This window comes from Diabrotica virgifera, chromosome 6, assembly GCF_917563875.1.
Source record: "Diabrotica virgifera virgifera chromosome 6, PGI_DIABVI_V3a".
NCBI lineage: Eukaryota > Metazoa > Arthropoda > Insecta > Coleoptera > Chrysomelidae > Diabrotica > Diabrotica virgifera.
Window position 1 is genome coordinate 99,529,941 of NC_065448.1, and position 19,900 is coordinate 99,549,840.

At 31.8% G+C, this 19,900-nt stretch overlaps 1 protein-coding gene across 2 annotated transcripts in view; it reads right to left on the bottom strand.

Annotated features, from left to right (window-relative positions):
• Positions 1 to 14,020: 14,020 nt before the first annotated feature.
• The window catches only part of LOC126886652 (zinc finger protein 226-like), a 46,957-nt gene continuing 41,077 nt past the window's right edge, over positions 14,021 to 19,900 (bottom strand). For both annotated transcript variants that reach the window (XM_050653648.1, XM_050653647.1), the window contains exon 2: positions 14,021 to 18,300. In XM_050653648.1, the coding sequence (XP_050509605.1) occupies positions 17,030 to 18,300 (1,271 nt within the window). In that variant the 3' untranslated portion in view covers positions 14,021 to 17,029. The remainder of the gene's footprint in view (positions 18,301 to 19,900) is intronic.

Below are 19,900 nucleotides of genomic sequence, written 5' to 3' on the forward strand. Positions count from 1 at the left end.
AAAAGCGACAAATTCAGCACCGACTCAATTTAAATTTCAGACATTATTCACTGTTTTGATTCATATGAAGTTACCGAAACATCGGATATTAAAAAAAATAAAAAAGTGGCTAAATTAATTTTTCCACAACTAATTAGCGGCAAATTCAGCACCAACTCGATTTGAATTTGAAACATTTTTTGCATTTGTGATTCGCTTGATTTATATGAAGTTAGCGAAACATCGGATATTTAAAAAAAAATAAAAAGCGGCAAAATTATTTTTTCCACAACTAATTAGCGGCAAAAGGCGGCAAATTCAGCACCAACTCGATTTGAATTTGAAATACTTTTTGCTGTTGTGATTCGCTAACTTCATATGAAGTTAGCGAAACACCGATTAAACAAAAAATAAAAAAGCGGCAAAATAAATTTTCCACAACTAATTAGCGGCAAATTCCTATTGTGCTTGCCATATTGCTTATATTGTATATCGGATATATGCTGCTACCCTGGGAGGTAAAGGGTGGTAGTCTTCAGGACAACCACGTCTTCAGGTCTTTCAGGACTTCAGGTTTAATCTACGGACACCAAGTTTATTATGATCTACCATTGTATTATTTTGGACAATCAATGAGGGTTATTGCACCCGTGGCTCAAGAATTAGCACACAATACTTAGAAAAAGAATGATACATTTTGTTACTCGACATTTCACAATCTTGGCCCAGTTCAATATTGGATATTATTTAATAGATTCAAAGATTCAAAAATTTATTGACTACGTTTACAAAAAAAAAATTTTAATTGTAGCAAGTCAATCTGTTATAAAATATATAAGACATATAAGATAATGTGTATATACAAATAACATATTATACAGTGAGCACGTAAAGGTTGGAATAAATTCATTTTCTCGAGAATGGCCGATTTTGGAAAAAATCCCGAAACAGGTCAATTTATATTTTTAAATTACTACTTTTTGGCATATATATCATACTAGTGACTTCACCCATGTGGGCGTGATGACGTCATCGATTATTTTTTTTAAATAGGAATAGGGGTCGTGTGATAGCTCATTTGAAAGGTAATTTATTTCTCTATTCAGTAGTATAAACATTTACATAATTATTTATACAGGGTATCAAAAAAAAATGTTTAGAATTAAATTTATTGACATAAAAAGAAGAATGAATGTAATTTATTTAGTTCAAAATACATTTTACTGCACTCAGTAAACAGACAAAAATGTTTATTTGAAAAATAATCATTGCTTTTCGCTTAAATTAAATGTTCAAACTGTCAAGAGGAAGGTGGGTGCATGTCGGTTTAATATTGAATTTATGCAAACAACAATATTTATTTGTCAAATAAACATTATTTCCTGTTTTTTGATAGCAATTAAATGTATTTTGAGTTAAATAAATTACACAGATTCTTCTTTTTATGTCAATAAATTTAATTCAAAAAAAGGTTTTTTGGACACCTTGTATAAATAATTATGTTAGTGTTTACATTACTGAATAGATAATTGAATTACCTTTCAAATGAGCTATCATACAACCCCTATTTTCATTTAAAAAATATAGATGACGCCATCACGTCCAGATGCGTGACGTCACTAGTATGATACATATGCCAAAAAGTCGCAATTTGAAAATAAAAATTGACCTGTTTCGGGATTTTTTCCAAAGTAGTCCATTCTCGAGAAAATGAATTTATTCCAACCTTTACGTGCTCACTGTATATAGAAATATAAATACATTCACGCACATTCACAAACTGAGACATCGGAAAACATAGTGAGGAATATTCACGTCCATGATACTGCTTTAAAATGATCAAAATATTCACTAACAGAGTAAAAAGCAAATCTCAGAAGATATTTTTTCAGAATGACTTTAAATTTATTGATTGTAAGGTTTTTAAAATCCGTAGGTAGGACATTATATATGTTAAAGTCAATAGAGTTTTTTTGTGATTTACTCAAACGATATTTGACTGCTCTGATATTATTGGCACCTCTTGTGCTGTAATTATGCAAGTCAGACTGTTTAATTAAAGTACCTGCAGTTTTGTGAGTTTCCACGAGGACATTGTATAGCCATAGTGTTGGCAAGAGCATTATTTTGTATTTAATAAATCATGGTTTGCAAGATTCCAAGTAACCAACTTTTGCAATTATTCGAATTGCTTTTTGTTGCAATTTAAATATTGTTAGTGCATTGCAAGAGTTTCCCCACAAAATAACAACGTAGCTTAAAACGAATGGAAAAGAGAAAAGTAAATTGTTCTTAAGGTATCAACACTTGTAACAAGTTTTAGTTGTCTAAGTAAAAATAAAGTACTTGAAAGTTTACCTTTGAGATGGTCAATATGGTTATACCAAGTCAGTGTGTTGTCAATTGTCATGCCCAGCAATTTTACAGTATTTTTTTCCACACGAGCATCGAATGGATTAGATGAAATGAATAAATTTTGAGTTTTGTTGTCATTTAGTTTAAGTTTATTTGCTGCGAACCATGATTGAGCATTTGAATTTACATTCGTAGAAGTGGTTTTTAAAAGAGAACGATTTCTGTCGGAAAAAATAAAAGTAGTGTCGTCTGCAAATAATACTGTTTTACATGGAGCCATAAAATTGGGCAAGTCATTAACATATATAATAAATAATAGAGGGCCCAAAACAGAACCTTGTGGAACTCCATGCTTAACATGCTTAAATTCAGAGAGACAATTTCCGTATCTGACTGCTTGGTATCTATCACTTAGGTACGATTTAATTAGTTCTAGAGGAGTACCTCTGATACCGTAAAAGTGCAGCTTTTTTAGTAGGATATCATGAGAAACACAGTCGAAGGCCTTTGAAGATCACACAACGTTACGGCAGTTTGGTTATGCTTCTCCAGGCCATCCACTATGCCACTCATCACATCTAAGAGTGCATGAGTTGTGGAACAATCCTTTCTAAACCCATATTGTGAACTGGTAAGAAAGTTATTGGTTTCAAAGTACGATATTAGGCGTTGCTTCAGAATTTTTTCTATTATTTTACTGAATATGGGAATGATAGAAATTGGTCTATAATTGTCTACAAGATCACGATCGCCCTTTTTAAAAATAGGAACAATTTTGGAGTATTTAAATCCAGTTGGAAATATCCCGATTGAAAAAATGTTATTAATGAGATGTGTTAAAGGTTCAGTAATTATTTCACAAGTATTTTTTATAAAAGAAGCGTTTAGCTGATTTGTATCTAAACAATTTGAATTTTTTAATGAATTTATAACCTCTGATACTTCTTGTTGAGTAGTTGGAGATAGAAAAAACGAACTCGATGAAGCTGGGAAGTTTTGATAGTTCAAGATTATGTCGTCTGATGTATTAGGAAGGGTTTTTATAATCCACGAGGAAAAAATTTTCCTGTAGTTGGCTGTATACCATTACAAAAACATAAAATCCTTTATAAAAGGTATATTTGTTAAAATCCCTATACAGGGCTACATCAAAGACGTAACTAGTTTTCAATCGGTTGACCGATCATCATCAGTGTATTCTCAGAATCTAACATGCTAACCACCAAAGTAAAAAATATTTGGGTATAAACCCTTTATAATTAATCCGTCATAGGAAAATATGAAAATGATGTGGTTTTGAACATGGATGTATAAAATATCCAATGTTTCACGCTCGAGGTACGCTTTTACGCGAGGTACCATGCGTTTTCACTTTCGAGCTCGAGCTCAATTTGACTCAAATTGAGCTCCATGGTACCTCGAGCGTGAAACATTGGATATTTTATACATCCATGTTCAAAACCACATCATTTTCATATGTTTCTATGACCGATTAATTATAAAGGGTATATACCCAAATATATTTTACTTTGGTGGTTAGCATGTTAGATTCTGAGAATACACTGATGATGATCGGTCAACCGATTGAAAACTAGTTATGTCTTTGATGTAGTGTGATGTAGTATAGTGATTTTAACAAATATACCTTTTATAAAGGATTTTAGGTTTTTATAATGTTCTCGGCAATTTCAACAAAAAAGTTATTGAAAGTGTCACAAGATATATTGGTTGTTATATTATGTGAACTATTGGTTTTGTTACGCTCATAGTTAATTATCTTTCAACACGTCTTGGATCTATTCTTTGAAGTTAATATTAGTTTATCATAAGCCATCTTTTTCGCGTTTTTCAACTCGGCATTATAATGATTTTTGTATTTTTTATATTCATTGTAATGTATTGGATTTTTACTAGAATCAGCACGTATTTTGTAAGAGTGCAGATCATTTCTCATATTTTTTAAGTTGTCATTGAATCAATCTACAGGACATTTTTTATTTTTAATAACCAATGTTTTTAGTGGAAAATATTGGGATACTGTATGATTATAATTATCTATTAAAAACGTTGCTAAGTAATCTACATCAAAATCACTATTAAAAATGTCCCAGTCTAACACTGATAAAAAGTTTCTCATTTTTAAAATACCTTCCTGTGTAAAGGCTCTAGTGCAAACACTTGATTTTAATTTATTTGATGTTTTTATTATACTAATATGTATACTGTCCGCGATGGTCTGAAAAACAAGGTTCAAGGACATTTGTTCGAAACTGATTTCCTTCAAAATTTGTCATATTGTCTATACTAATATATCTATTAATGAATCTTATAATACCTATAAAAAATCTTAATCTCTATTATTATAGCACACATCCAATGCCATAGGAATTCAGCTGCTTATCGATAGTTTTGCGACTTTTCACTCAAGAGGCAATCGAGGAGCTCTTTTGATTTTTTTGTCGAGCGACTGTTGTGTTGACAGTATGCGCACTTTACCCCAGGCTGTGGGTGAAAAAACGTGATATAATTCAGGAATTTTTGAAACCTATCAGGTGTTGTAAAGGACGATGCCAGAAATAACTTCTACTATTGTAAAATGTAACCAAAAATATTGTGCGATTTTTTTTTATTGCGATTTTCATTTGTTAAATTTGCAATTTTTAATGATTTTTAATTTTGTAGCTTAGGATATTGATTTTAGAGAAAAACTTTTTAATATAAAGTTGTAGTAAATTTAAAAAACCTACAATTTGAGCTATGGTAAGTTTAATTTCGTTAATTGGTTATTGCAAAACAGCCTGCGAAAGGTCCAAAATGGCCGTTTTTTACAATTGCATTATTTATTTTACAAATAATTTTTTTATTTTTTAAAGCTTTAAAATGAAGATCTTTCAATTCCAAACATAAAATAAATTGTAAAGCCAGATTAACGAATTTGTTGCTTAGATATTATAAATTGTTTATCCCAAGAGGTCAAATGTCGAAGGCTATAACTTTTTGAAAAAAAAAATCGTAGAGAGTTGGTGAAACATCCAATCTCCTTGTAAAGATTTATATTTTCATATTCTGATGTAAATAAATGCGTAAAACATTTTTAAACCTCTAATTTTTGGGTTTGAAAATAAGGGGGCAAATTTCGTTATAAACATTTAGAGCTGAAGCGGCCCTGTACATCCTATGAGTTTTTAACTTACAGATTATTGTTGCTGAAGATGAAACGAAGATTTATAAAAAAAATAAAATATTTCTACGCCCAACTGAAGCCGAGATAATTTTTGGGTTTGAAAATAAGGGGACAAATTTCGTTATAAACATTTAGAGCTGAAGCTGCCCTGTATATCCTGTGAGTTTCTAACTTACAGATTATTGTTGCTGAAGACGAAACTAAGATTTATAAAAAAATTAAAATTTTCTACAACCAACTGAAGCCGAGATAATTGTTTTTTTTTTCTTAAATCGTAGTGCCTTTATTTATAACAATTAAGAAATTATTTTAGTCATCGACTAAAGAAAGACTTATATTATCTTAAAATAAAAGTTATTATAAAGTATAATTACATTTAATTATTAAAAATTATTTTTTAAATCGGTGCTTTTGAAAGCGGCCGAATTTTGCAAATCGCCCGGCTCGCTTCAAATCCGCGCGCTCGGAAAATTTTTACGTAACTTGTATTAAATTTTGACAGAAAACAATTTAATAATATTACCATTATAATATACAGTCTATTTACCACTGTATTTGTTTTTCTTGATAAACTTTTATATGTGCAATCCAAAAAGAATAGTCACTACAAGAAGAAAAAGTTTTATATTGTATATTATAGTAAGAAGTAACATTATTATTATTACATTACATTTATATAACAATGAAAAAATTAAAAATATAGTTATATATTTCATAAATATATAGTCATATGTATGACTGTAAAATAATTTCTTAATTGTTATAAATAAAGGCACTACGACTTAAGAAAAAAAAACAATTATCTCGGCTTCAGTTGGTTGTAGAAAATTTTTATTTTTTTATAAATCTTCGTTTTGTCTTCAGCAACCATAATCTGTAAGTTAGAAACTCATAGGATATACAGGGCCGCTTCAGCTCTAAATGTTTATAACGAAATTTGCTCCCTTATTTTCAAACCCAAAACTTATCTCGGCTTCAGTTGGTCGTAGAAATTTTTTATTTTTTTATAAATCTTCGTTTCATCTTCAGCAACAATAATCTGTAAGTTAAAAACTCATAGGATGTACAGGGCCGCTTCAGCTCTAAATGTTTATAACGAAATTTGCCCCCTTATTTTCAAACCCAAAAATTAGAGGTTTAAAAATGTTTTACGCATTTATTTACATCAGAATATGAAAATATAACTCTTTAGAAGGAGATTGGATGTTTCACCAACTCTCTACGATTTTTTTTTTCAAAAAGTTATAGCCTTCGACATTTGACCTCTTGGGATAAACAATTTATAATATCTAAGCAACAAATTCGTTAATATGGCTTTACAATTTTTTTTATGTTTGGAATTGAAACATCTTCATTTTAAAGCTTTAAAAAATAAAAAAAATTATTTGTACAATAAATAATGCAATTGTAAAAAACGGCCATTTTGGACTTTTCGCAGGCTGTTTTGCAATAACCAATTAACCAAATTAAACTTATGGTACCTCAAATTGTAGGTTTTTTAATTTACTACAACTTTCTATAAAAAAGTTTTTCTCTAAAATCAATATCCTAAGCTGCAAAATTAAAAATCATTAAAAATTGCAAATTTAACAAATGAAAATCGCAATAAAAAAAGCGCATAATATTTTTTGTTACATTTTAGTAGAAGTTATTCCTGGCAACACCTGATAGGTTTCAAAAATTCCTGAATTATATCCTGAAATCGACCTATTTTTCACCCACAGCCTGGGGTACTTCACTATATTCCTACAGACTTATGATACACAATTAAATATTAAATAGTTGTTCGACTAAAAGTTGTATGTATGTGGTGGGCCTAATGGGTTAAAACAAATTTCACACTTGCAAGGTTTTTATCTTTTATGAATTCTTAAATGTATCTCAAAATGCCCTTTCTGAGAAAATTGCTTAAAACAAATTTCACACTTACAAGGTTTTTCTCCAGTGTGCACCCTCATATCGCCGGTCCGGAATAAGAATGACGTAACTGCAAATTTTGTAAATTCCTATTTATTGCGTAATTAACTTCTAAAATACTAAAGAACTGTAACTATGTGCTAAGCTACTATAGGGTAGTTGTGTCGTTATTGAAATACGCACCATTTTAAGCCTTGTTTCAGATGAATAATGACGCAACTGTAAATAGGGTTGAAAATGGGGGGACTAAATTACGATAATGAAATTCGAACCAATAGGGATGAAACTAAAAGCCATCATTGTAAGAATAAACGCCATACCGATGCTCCGGACGGTTACTCTTTATTTAATCCCTATTTTAAATATTTAAAAAATTTTAGATGAAGAATGACGTAACTGTAAAAAGGATTGAAAATGGGAGGGATTTAATTAAGATATTGAAATTCGAACCAACGGGGATAAAAATTAAAGCCATGCCATCATTATAACGTCGAGTTTATAAATAGCCCTTAAACGCCATATCAATGCTCCTGCGTAACTTGGAACCATATGGGAAACTTTTTTATTATTAATTTTACGGAAAAAATGTATTCTTCATAAAATGGTTTGCATAGTCTAAAAACTAAAATATAACCAAATATAAAATTGTATCAATCTTATACGAGTATCAAAAATATGAATTTCGATCAAGAGTACCTTATATTTCACAATATTGAAAATTATTATTGTGAAAAGTTGTTTGGAATTAATTAAAAACTATTTTTAATATGCCATTACATCCTTTTAATTGAAAATTTTTTTTCTCAAATTACAGACACCCAACTCCCTTTTTATGTATTATGAATAATGTGATAACTCTTTTATTATTAATGATTAATTAATTAATAATAATAAAAGAGTTATCACATTATTTGTAATAAATGAAAAGGGCTAATTATTAATAATAAAAGACTTATCACATTATTTCTAATAAACGAAAAGGGCGTTGTTGAAAATTACAATTATTGTATGATAAAAAGTTCTTTATAAAAAGCTTTGTATGATCTAAAATCTAAAATGCAATCATCACATCCTATCAAATATCAATTGCATATGAAATATGTGTAAAAAAATATGAGTTTCGATCAAGGGTAAAGTGCCTTTCTAGATCACAATATTTTAATTAGAAGGATGTAATCGCATATTATAGAAACATAGTTTTTAATGCTGAACAACTTTTCATAATAACTTTTCAATATTGTGAAAACTAAACGTACTTTGCTCTTGACCGAAAGTCATATTTTTTGACATACCTCGTATAAGATTCCTAAAATTTTATATTTGATGGTTGTATTTTGAGTTCTAGACAATGAAGATCTTTTTATGAAGAATAACTTTTTCTCGTAAAATTAATAATAAAACAGTTTCCCATATGCAGACAACCTATATAAAATTTGTTTGAAAACTTTGAAATTACCAAATATATTGTTTATTTACTTAAATGTATATTTTTAATTTAATATACAGGGTGCTTCATCGTAATCGGTCGCGCGTTAGATTTTATCTAACAAAACGAATTTAAATACGAATTTATAACAAACTTTTAGTTTAAAAGAAAAAAAACCCACGCATTACTACACCCTTCCTCGAAGCACTTACGAGTGGAAAGTTATGTTGCAAAATTTTTCATCGAGTTATCACGAAAAAGGAACAAATGTTAAATTTTTCTAACAGCGCGACTGCTCCCAGGTTAAAAACACACTAATTTTCTCTTTTATTTTCAACCCTGTAACTTATTAAAATAAACATTATAGAAGTTTTCAGGGACTTTCGGCCTCAGTAATAATGTAGTATTTCATTCTGCGCTTAAATCTTTCAAACATGTTTATTAGTTTTATATAGTAGATTTAAAGGGCGCTAAAATATGTCCCGCACGCGGGCGCCAGTCAGCCTTGCGGGGGCCCTGTCTACGAGCATTTAAACCTATTTCATCTAGTTTATTTCCAATAGTTTGGCAACTTACAAACACCTGATGGGTCTCTTGCAGCCTTATTTATAAAATTGTGATGCAGTTATAGTGAGATATCGCAAATCCTTCAACCTAATAAAACGGTCTTTAATCTGGTTGGTTATCTTGTACGGCCTGTATGACGTTCAGCAACGTCACCAATTTCATTAAACCTTAACCACAAACATTTCTGTTCATGTGGAGGACCTCAGCAACGTCTCTTTGACTTCTGCCAGGTCTAAGCATCCTTTTTTTGAGGATTTTGTGGTCGAAAAATTGTTTAAACAATTTTTTTTAAACAAATTCACAAAAATAATTTTTTTATTTCGAACAATATTTTTTAGATAATTTGAGTCATTCTGAGCAAAAAAGGTCTCTAGTAATTTTTTTCTAAAATTTATTGTTGTTGCGTATATATGCGATTAAAAATTTGAAAAATGAGAAAATGGCCATTTTCAAGGCTTAATAACTCGATTAAAAATTATTATTATGAAATTCAAAAAGTGACCAAATCAAGTTTCAAACCCTTTCTTCAAGGCCCTGAAGAGATTTTTGTCATTATTTGATTACAAAGCTGCTATTTTTAATTATTAACAATTAGCGCTATAGTCCAACTGTATCGTCACCCCCGTTAGCGAAACTATTTCGATTAGATTTTTTTGCACAAACTTACTCAAAAAGAGGTCCTTATAACACATCCACAGGGTGCCGGGCGGTGCCGTGGTCGAAAAATTCTTTAAACAATTTTTTTAAACAAATTCACAAAAAAAATTTTTTCATTGCGAACGATTTTTTTGGGTTATTCTGAGCAAAAAAGTCTCTTGTGATTTTTCTCTAAAATTGATTGTTGTCGAGTTATATGGCCATTTCCGCATTTTTCAAATTTTAAATCGCGTTAACTCGACAACAATCACTTTTAGACAAAAATCACAGGAGACCTTTTTTGTTCAGAATGTCCCAAGTTATCTAAAAAACAAGAACACTTGTTCGAAGTGAAACAATTATTCTTGTGAATTTGTTCACAAGAAATTGTTTGAACAATTTTTCAACCACGGCACCGCCCGGCACCCTGTGGATATGTTATAAGGACCTCTTTTTGAGTAAGTTTGTGCAAAAAAAAATCGGTATAATTTCACTAACGGGGGCGACGATACATCCTGCACTATAGCGCTAATTGTTAATAGTTAAAAATAACAGCTTTGTACCTAATAAAATAATGACAAACATCTCTTCAGGACCTTGAAGAACGGGTTTGAAACTTGATTTTGTCACTTTTTGAAATTCATCATAATAATTTTTAATCGAGTTATTAAGCCTTGAAAATGGCCATTTTCGAATTTTTCAAATTTTAATCGCATATAACTCGACAACAACCAATTGTAGAAAAAAATGACAAGAGATCTTTTTTGCTCAGAATGACCCAAATTATCTAAAAAAATTGTTCGAAATAAAAAAATTATTTTTGTAAATTTGTTTAAAAAAAATTGTTTAAACAATTTTTCGACCACGGCACCGCCCGGCACCCCGTGGATATGTTATAAGGACCTCTTTTTGAGTAAGTTTGTGCAAAAAAATCGAATCGTAATGATTTCGCTAGCGGGGGCGACGGTCTAAAAACGCATATTGAAGTTTTGTTAAATTTTTTATAGCCATTCTTATCAGTATTACCGTCCAAGTTGGTTAGTCCAGAAAGCCACTGCGCATCCGCTAGGAAAAATATTCTAATTCGGATGTTTTGCATAATCTTACTCAAAAAGGACCCCTTTTAACAAATTTGCATGTTGCCAGGACCAAAAGTTGGTCAAAAATTTTTTAAACGTTTTTTTTTTGTTTTTTTCCTAACATTATTTTTTTTGCATGGAACAAAATTTTTTTAGGTTTTTTGGATCATTTCAAACAGAAAAGGTCTTTAGTGACTTTTCTCTAAAGTTGATAGTTTTTGACAATATAAGCGATTAAAAATTGAAAAATTGCGAAATCGGCCATTTTTAACCTTCAAAAACTATGTGAAAACTGAAAATTTGAATGTTGCCAAGGTAGGTAGATATTCTTTAAACATGGATTGATGAAATCCCGAAGAGTTTTTTGCAATACAATGTCAAAAACCCCTTTGTTTTTTAATTGGCAATCAAGCGTGCGCGACACTATTTTCCACCCTTGCATGTGTATACAGTATAGTGCAAATGAATGGAATAAATTCGTTATTTCGTAAACCGGTGACTTTAAGGAAACATTTCAAAACAGGTCGGTTTTTATTTTTAAGTTATGATATTGTGGCATATATAGTATACTAGTGACGTCATCCATCTGGGCGTGATGACGTAATCGATGATTTTTTAAATGAGAATACGGGTCGTGTGCTGGCTCATTTGAAAGGTTCTTCAATTCTCTATTCAGTAATATAAACATGTACATAATAATTATTTATACAGGGTGTCCAAAAAATTTTTATTAAATTAAATCATTTGGCAAATTGACAAAAAAATTAAATTATTGGACACCCTGTATAAATAAATATGGAAATGTTTATATTACTGAATAAAGAATTGGAGAACCTTTCAAATGAGCTAGCACACGACCTCTATTCTCATTTAAAAAAAAATCATCGATTACGTCATCACGCCCAGATGGATGACGTCACTAGTATACCATATATGTCACAATATCATAACTTAAAAATAAAAATCGACCTGTTTCGGGATTTTTTCTTAAAGTCGCCGGTTTACGAAATAACGAATTTATTCCTTTCATTTGCACCATACTGCATACACATAGCGGTGGAAAATAGTGTCGCGCACGCTTGATTAGCAATTAAAAAACAAAGGAGTTTTGAATATTGTATTGCAAAAAACTCTTCGAGATTTCATCAATCGATGTTTAAAGAATATCTACCTACCTTGGCAACATTCAAATTTTCAATTTTTCACATAGTTTTTGAGGGTTAAAAATGGCCGATTTCGCGATTTTTCAATTTTTAATCGCTTATATGTCAAAAACTATCAACTTTAGAGAAAAGTCACTCTAGACCTTTTCTGTTTGGAATGATCCAAAAAACCTAAAAAAATTTTGTTCCATGCAAAAAAAATAATGTTAGGAAAAAAACAAAAAAAAAACGTTTAAAAAATTTTTGACCAACTTTTGGTCCTGGCAACATGCAAATTCGTTAAAAGGGGTCCTTTTTGAGTAATATTGTGCAAAAAATCCGAATTAGAATATTTTTCCTAGCGGATGCGCAGTGGCTTTCTGGACTAGGTACAATAATCGAAAAAACAACAAAAAATATTAAAATCATACATTTATTTTCGTATTTGCAGCTAAAATTGATTTAAAGCTGTTAATACAGCTAGATTATTTACATGTGTAGGATGCTTGAGTACGCGATTTGAAACAAATTTCACTGTAAAATTTTTCTCGAGTGTGCAGTCTCAAATGATTCGTCCATTTTGACCTTTTAGCAAATTGCTTAAAACAAATTTCACACCTGCAAGGTTTTTATCTTTTATGAATTCTCAAATGTATCTCAAAATGCATTTTCTGAGAAAACTGCTTAAAACAAATTTCACACTTATAAGGCATTTCTCCTGTGTGAAATTTTGTACGTATATCCAAAGAACTTTTATATAGTCCATGTGGTGAGACCGCTCCCGTCTGGAAAAATTTCTGATTCGGTTTCTTTGTCGATTCTTATTCAAAAATGTCCCCTATAAACAAATCTGTAGGGTGCCGGGCGGAATTTTTGGGCAGAAATTGTTTAAACAATTTTTTAAACAAATACAAAAGATCATGTTTGTTTGCTCTGAAACATATATTTTTACATTTTTTGGGTCAATCTTAACAAGAAAGGTATCTTATAATTTTTCTCAGAAATTGATAGTTTTGGAGTTATAGGCGATTTAAAATCTGAAAAATGCGAAAATACCCATTTTCGAGGCTTGAAAACTCATATTTAAATTAGTATTTGTGAGGTTGCCAGATACTTACATTGAAGACTGAACATTCAGCTTCAAGATTCTGAAGAGTGATCGCGTCTAACTTTAATTTATACCGTTATTTTTTAATTGTTAAATATGCGTGTTTATCCGATTTTTTTGCCGGTGCGGCGCGCTCCAATTCAAAAATCTCCTATTTTCCTCCGAAAAATATTTTTTCTAGATTCTTTGTGATATTCTAAATAAAATATGTTTTTTGCCCTTTTTCTCAAAAGTTAATAGTTTTAAAGTTATAAGCTATTTAAAATCCGACAATGCGTTTTTTTGTCATTTTTCGGATTTTAAATCGCCTATAACTTAAAAACTATTAACTTTTGAGAAAAATGGCGAAAAACATATTTTATTTAGAATATCACAAATAATCTAGAAAAAATATTTTTCGGAGAAAAATAGGAGATTTTTGAAATGGAGCGCGCCGCACCGGCAAAAAAATCGGATAAACACGCATATTTAACAATTATAAAATAACGGTATAAGTTAAAGTTAGACACGATCACTCTTCAGAATCTTGAAGCTGAATGTTCAGTTTTCAATCTAAGTATCTGGCAACCTCAAAAATACTAATTTAAATATGAGTTTTTAAGCCTCGAAAATGCGTATTTTCGCATATTTCAGATTTTAAATCGCCTATAACTCCAAAACTATCAATTTCTGAGAAAAATTACAAGATACCTTTCTTGTTTAGATTGAACCAAAAAATCTAAAAATATATATTCCAGAGCAAGAAAACATGATCTTTTGTATTTGTTTAAAAAAATTGTTTAAACAATTTCTGCCCAAAAATTCCGCCCGGCACCCTTCCGATTTGTTTAAAGGGGACATTTTTGAATGGGAATCCACAAAGAAACCGAATCAGAAATTTTTTTCAGACGGGAGCGGTCTCACCACATGGACTAATAAGTGAACTGTTTGAAACAAATTTCACACGTATAAGACTTTTTTCCAGTGTGCACCCTCATATGTGGTTTCAAATGACTTGCTTGAGTAAACTGCTTAAAACAAATTCCACACTTGTAAGGCTTTTCTCCAGTGTGCAATCTCAAATGAAATTTCAAAATTCCTTTTTCACGAAATTGCTTACAACAAATTTCGCACTCGTATGGTTTATCTTCGGTGTGCGCTTTCATATGTCTATTCAACCAGAGCTTTTCAACGATTCTCATTTGTTTCGAGCTTCAGTCATATTTCGGTGTCCGGTGGTGCATATTTATGCCGTATATTAATATTATACACATATTATACAACATGTATGTAGTTTGTTGTATAATCTGTGTATTATATGATCTGAAATCACAAGAATATGCAAAAGACCTATGCATGAGTTAAAAGAAATGACCAGAGACAGATCTTTGGAGACGGACAATACACGACATCACGTCGACTACTACACTCCCTCCGGGGGTCAGGATTGAAGAGAGAGATACAACATATGATAGAAGTTCGAAACTAATGAGAATCGTTGAAAAGCCCTATTGCTTGTCTGCGTAAACTGCTTAAAACAAATTTCACACTTATGTAAGGTTTTACTTGGAACGTTACTTCAACGATCATGTGAAGTGCAGAAACAATTTAAATCTGCTTTATAGATTTTGAGAAGACATTTGATAGGGTTCAACATGATAGGCTGTTTGAATATCTAGAAATGATTTGAATAGATGATAAAGATCTGAGACTTTTACAACACATATATTGGAATCAAGAAGCTTCTATCCTGGTAAACAGCAAATAAACAGACAACATTTGCATTCAAAGAGATGTCAGGCAGGGCTATGTGTTGTCCCCACTTTTGTTTAACGTTAACTCAGAAATAATTTTTAACGAAGCCTTGAAAGGGCAACGAGGAGTTCGGATCGGGGGAGAAACTATTAACAACATCAGATATGCAGATTATGGCTTAAGTATCGAAGGTCTTCAATTCCTTATAGATTGAGTCACTAGGGAATGCTCCAATAACGGACTTAGCATTAATACAACAAAAACGAAGTTACTTGTAGTTAGTAAACAAGACGTCGGCCCTATGCAACTAATTGTCAGTAATGAACCGATACCAAAGTTAACCATTTTAAATACCTAGGATGTTTGATAAATGACACAATAAATCCGGATGAAGAAATCAAAACTCGTATAGAAATTGCAAGAGGAGCATTTATGAAACAGATCCATTCTGAGCAATTCTCAGCTGAACTTACATACAACTAAGAATCAAGTTCCTAAAATGCTATGTGTATCATGTATTACTATATGGATGTGAAACCTGGATAATGAAGGTTAATATGATGAACAAATTAGAAGCCTTCGAGATGAGGTCATATCGTAGAATGCTCAGAATATCATGGGTTCAACGCATTTCAAACAGAGAAGTCTTAAACAGAGTAGTTCAATGCAAAGATGACTTAATTAAGATGATAAAAACGAGAAAACTTAAATATCTGGGACATATAATGAGAGGTTGCAGATACAGGATACTAAAGTTAATATTCACTGGAAAAATCGAAGGAAAAAGAGGAATTGGTAGGAAGAAATATTGATGGCTCCGAAACCTTCGTCAATGGACTGGCTTATCAGCAGATTAATTATTACATGCCGCGCAAGAGCGAGAACGATACAGGCCAATTGTCAGGCCAAAAAGCCTAGATCCGAATTTAACATAACCCACACAGAGAGAGTATATCCGGTCAAACACATGGCAAGATGTATATCAAACGGACATATGCTAGAAGGGCTGAATTTCTGCTGAAAACAAGCAGGAATCAGCACAGAATTATAAAAGGTTTCCTCACTGGGCATGCGCCAGTTAAGGGTCACCTGCATACAGCCAACCATATCTTGCATGACTGTGAGGCATTGGATCGAAGGCGGCAAACACTTTTCGGAGACATCAAAATGACTCCAAATATATATGGTACCCACCCATCTGGACCTGTATAAGCTGGTACAGGGATCCAGAATTCTGGAATGTGTTTCATAAAGGAATGGAAGACAATGCTGGACCTCGGAGGTAAACTACACTATGTCATTTCGAGCAACTGTGTTTACCGTGTGTTTGCAACAAAGTTTAGAGCACTTAGAATGTTTTAAAAAATCTGATATATGCTACAATGGGTTGGTAGACAATACGTCTATATTTTAATGATATTATATAATCAATTTCTATAATCCGACTATTAAGAAAAGTGGATTTAAAAAACTTGTTAAAAAACACCATGTCGACATAGTGTAGTTTACCTCCGAGGTTCAGAATGGTACAATAAGCGAAGTGGCTACAGTACGACCGGTTCACAACAGACGGATTCTAGGAAAAAAACCCACGCCTAAAATTTGGACACGGTACTTAGAAGGTTTTATCTTTTATGAATTCTCAAATGTATCTCAAAAAAATGCCCTTTCTGAGAAAACTGCTTAAAACAAATTTCACACCTATAAGGTTTTTCTCCTGGACCTGTATAAGCTGGACCTGTATAAGCTGGTACAGGGATCCAGAATTCTGGAATGGGTTTCATAAAGGAATGGAAGACAATGGTACAATAAGCGAAGTGGCTACAGTACGACCGGTTCACAACAGACGGATTCCAGGAAAAAAACCCACGCCTAAAATGTGGACACGGTACTTAGAAGGTTTTATCTTTTATGAATTCTCAAATGTATCTCAAAATGCCCTTTCTGAGAAAACTGCTTAAAACAAATTTCACACCTATAAGGTTTTTCTCCTGTGTGAACTTTTGTATGAACATCCAAAGAGCTTTTATAAGTGAACTGCTTGAAACAAATTTCACACTTATAAGGCATTTCTCCAGTGTGCACCCTCATATGTGGTTTCAAATGACTTGCTTGAGTAAACTGCTTAAAACAAATGTCACACTTGTAAGGCGTTTCTCCAGTGTGCAATCTCAAATGAAATTTCAAAGTTCCTTTTTCACGAAATTGCTTACAACAAATTTCACACTCGTATGGTTTATCTTCGGTGTGCACTTTCATATGTCTATTCAAATTACTCGCTTGCGTAAACTTCTTAAAACAAATTTCACACTTATATGGTTTTTCTTCAATGTGCACGTTCATATGTGTTTTCAAATCGGATGCTTGAGTAAACGATTTGAAACAAATTTCACACTGGCAAAGTTTTTCTCCAGTGTGAAGTCTCACATGATTCTTCAATGTTGACCTTTTAACAAATTGCTTAAAACAAATTTCACACTGGTACGGTTTTTCTCCAGTGTGCAAAATCATATGACTTTTCAAGGTTCTTGCTGTAGTCAACGTCTTCAAACAAATTTCACACTTGTAAGACGTTTCTCCAGTGTGCACCCTCAAATGATTCTTCAATTTTGACCTATTAAGAAAGTGCTTAAAACAAATTTCACACTGGTATGGTTTTTCTCCAGTGTGCGTTCTTATATGATATTTTAAATGTTGTGCTGTAGTAAATTGCTTAGAACAAAGTTCACACTTGTAAGCTTTTTCCCCACTATGCACCCTCAAATGTGTTTGGAAACTATTTGCTTGGCTAAATTCCTTAAAACAAATTTCACACTTATACGGCTTTTCTCCGGTATGCACCCTCAAATGTATTTTCAAATTTCCTGCTTGAATAAATTGCTTAAAACAAATTTCACACTGGTACGGCTTTTCTCCAGTATGCACTGTCATATGTGTTTTCAAATAAGTTTTTTGCCCAAACTGCTTAAAGCAAATTTCACACTTGAAAGGTTTTTTCCCAGTGTGAGTTTTCATATGACGATTTAAATATAATTTTTTAAGGAACTGTTTATCACAAATTGCACATTTCAATGTTTTTTCTTCTGGAGGTTGACTGACAGGCTGTTCTTTATTAGACAAATCTTCATCTATTGATTTCATAACTTCCATAGCATCCGCATCTTCAGGAAAGTCTAAAATAAAAACCAAAATAAATAAAAAAAGTATAATGCACAAATTACAAAACAGAAAATTTCGAATATCAGTGCCTATAGGGAACTAGCATACAATTTTGAATCGAAAAAAAAATGCTATAAATCTCAACAGAACATAATTTAAAACATATATCAAAGAAAAATAAAAGTTTTATTGTCTTTCGTTTGGCCCCTAAAGACGATTAAAAATTCTAATTATAGCAGCCAGCCCTCATTGGTCGTGACGCCATATCATTGTAGTATTGGATGTCCTCGCCATTAATTCATTAGGTTTGGCATTCTTTTTGACACTGACATTCAGTTTTATAAATATTTTGATAGTTGCTATTTCTGACTAATATTTGAGTGTTTTTGTTAAGACAATTTTTAATTAATAGTTGAGTGCTTTTATTACTTAAGCCAGTAGTGGGGTTATGCCGGAAAGGCCCCACATAGGGAAATCAATGTGTTAGACAGAGCGTTCTATCAATGTGTTGGAGAGAGACAGATGATGTCACATGCCCCGACGCACCGTCGAAGGAATCTACTGACTTATAGTTCAACTTTTATCCGCTAGACGTCACTAGTCATCCGGCAATGTTCCATAATATTTTTATAAATTATGTAGCTACCAAATCTTCTTTTCAGCAACCGTCAAATCTTCTGTTTTACACCACAGTTGTCACTGTCAAATCTTCTGTTTCACAGTTGTCAAATCTTCGTCTTTTTCCAAATATACCAAATCTTTTCGTTTATAATGTTCTCTGCCATTGTGTTTCAGATATCGTTCGCCATTTTTTATCCAAGGTAATTTACAAATGAAGAGATTGAAATATTTTAAGTCAGGATGGCAGAGTGGTTAAGGCGTCAGATGCACAGAAAAGCTCTAATTCCTGAAAAGAAGCGTGGGTTCCAATCACACACCTATATTTGTAGATGGTATATTTAAAAATTAAAAATATGTCTGCCGAGAATATGATCCTCTTTAAGTACTAGATATCAATTATGTGCAATTTACTGACACTCAACACATGCAGAATAGGATTCCTCTTACGAAGTCCTGTTTTCCGAGGGAGTCCCATTAGTATCTATCAGACAAACGATGAATTTATTTATTACTAAAAATTATATTCAAAAATACCTCAACGTATGCAGAATGGTATTTTCCGAGGGAGTCCCATGTTTATCTATAATATTAGAGTCGAATGTATTTTTTATGCAAATGAAAATTACTGCAACTAACACATACAGAATGGTATTTTCCGAGAATCCCATTTTTATCTCTAATATTAGCAACGAATGCATTTTACATGCAATTGGAATTTCCGGACGCTGCCGCATCTGTTGCTTTACTAAGTATTTGCTATTAAATAATTAATCATGAACCACCACGACTTTCAAGAATAAACTGGGTACTATGTAAGACATTATATTTTATCATTAGGTACAGGTCAGGACTAAGGCAAATTTCAAAAAATATAAAATTAATATATATTTATTCTTTACGTTAAACGTGCTTCATTCCATCAATGTCTTCCATACAGTGCAGATTAGAAGAGTTTTGCAAACAAATACATACATTAAAAGTAGATATTCAGTG